This window comes from Aplysia californica, unplaced genomic scaffold (assembly GCF_000002075.1).
Source record: "Aplysia californica isolate F4 #8 unplaced genomic scaffold, AplCal3.0 scaffold00684, whole genome shotgun sequence".
Taxonomy (NCBI): Eukaryota; Metazoa; Mollusca; class Gastropoda; order Aplysiida; family Aplysiidae; genus Aplysia; species Aplysia californica.
This window is the reverse complement of record NW_004797954.1, coordinates 302,076-303,811: the sequence shown is the minus strand read 5'-3', so window position 1 is coordinate 303,811 and position 1,736 is coordinate 302,076. Positions and strand designations below refer to the sequence as shown.

At 48.6% G+C, this 1,736-nt stretch overlaps 1 protein-coding gene across 1 annotated transcript in view; it reads left to right on the top strand.

Annotated features, from left to right (window-relative positions):
- The window catches only part of LOC101845271 (nuclear receptor subfamily 4 group A member 2), a 6,099-nt gene that overhangs the window by 1,460 nt on the left and 2,903 nt on the right, over positions 1 to 1,736 (top strand). Inside the window, exons 2-3 of the mRNA XM_035972412.1 lie at positions 25 to 185; positions 1,347 to 1,584. Of these exons, the coding sequence (XP_035828305.1) occupies positions 25 to 185; positions 1,347 to 1,584 (399 nt within the window). The remainder of the gene's footprint in view (positions 1 to 24; positions 186 to 1,346; positions 1,585 to 1,736) is intronic.

The window sequence follows — 1,736 nt, the reverse complement described above, 5'->3', positions numbered from 1 at the left end:
CCCTCACTCTCTCTCTCCCTCCAGTGGTCAGAACCGACGGCCTCAAGGGTAGGCGCGGACGTCTCCCGTCCAAGCCCAAATCTCCACAGGAGTCCCCGCCCTCTCCACCGGTCAGTCTGATCACCGCCCTGGTCAGGGCACACGTGGACACCTGTCCAGACATCCCCAACCTGGACTACAGCCAGGTGAGTCATGACGTCACCGTTTCCTTCAGCAGGTTTTAGTTTTTTGTAGGAGTTTTACGGCACTTGCAACACATCTACGTTATCAAATAAGTGCCGAAGATTAGGAGTGTCACTACTGTAGCGTACAAAGAAAGAGGAGGAGAGATAAGGACGATGGACGTTTGCTAGAAAAGAAGGAGCAAACTACACAAGAGTACGCACCAACCACCTACCTTGTGCGATTTTGCGCACGATCTATTTTCATAGATGTGCGAACATCACATTATACGTAAACATGTTGGCTATGTGTATATCAATCGGTCAACCAGGCTGTTTGTCTGTCTGTCTGTCTGTCTGTCTGTCTGTCTGTCTGTCTGTCTGTCTGTCTGTCGGTCTGTCTGTCTGTCTGCCTGTCTGTCTATCTGTCTATGTCTATCTGTCTGTCGGTCTGTCTATCAGGGAACTGGCCGTTTGTACAGGTGATTATCTTATACGGGTGGCTGTTCAAACAAGTTCGACTGTATAATTCTGCACTGTAGAATACAAACAATTCTCTGTTCTTTGTAGTAACCCATCCACACACCCCACCCCCACCCACCCCAGGGCAGTGCTACTGACTGAATTGTCTTTAGGCCATTCCCAAAGGGGGGACATTAACATGTTCTTATGCACAGTGGAATTGTAAATGGGTTGATTTATCAATGTCATGCTCATACTGTGCCAGACCAGCATAGGGAGAACTGCTGCTTTTTCTTTCCTCATCCTTACTATTGTTATAATTTTTATCTCTACTTCGTAAGTATACTTGCCACTCTCTTGTGAACTGCTTTTTCCGGGGTGCCTTGATAGCTGAAGCAGACTTTGTGCTGTTGAGACTAGAGAGATGAGCAAAGTAAGCCTAATTCCCCGTTTGGAATTCTCTGTTGACATCCACCCCTTGGTGCTTATATAAACGTATGCAGCTGCTACCGCCGTCATCATCATCATCATCCAGTGCCAGATTTGTGATAGACATTGGCGATCATGGTTCTCCATTCCTTCCTTAAATCGGATGCTCTTAAAAAAGCTACGTTTCCCTGGTCTTTCCCTGTTACCCTTTCGTTCAGGTTCCCCAAGTAGGTTGCTCTCGCTTGTCCTCAATCTTACTAAAACAAACACCCCCACCAACCGTCCCGTCCCCAGTTCCAGTTGTCCAAGACAGATGACCCATCCGGCGGACGTGAAGCCAACATCAAAGGCTTCTACACCATCTTGCTGCAGAGCATGGATGTTCTCCGGAGCTGGGCCGAGAAGATCCCAGGCTTCAGTGACCTACATAAAGAAGACCAGGAGCTCTTGTTCCAGTCGGCCTCCCTCGAGCTGTTTGTGCTCAAGGCCGCTTTCAGGTCAGTGGTCAGGGGTCAGGGGTCAGGGGTCAGGGGTCAGGGGTCAGTGGTCAGAAGAGTGTGTTGTGTTCTTTTACATTCTGGTGTTTGTGTGTGTGGTCGAAATCCCTTTTGTAGAGATAATGAGTACATGTAGTTCCAAGGGCGGGGTATGTTTAAGTGTGTGTATGTGTGGGTGTGGGTGTGT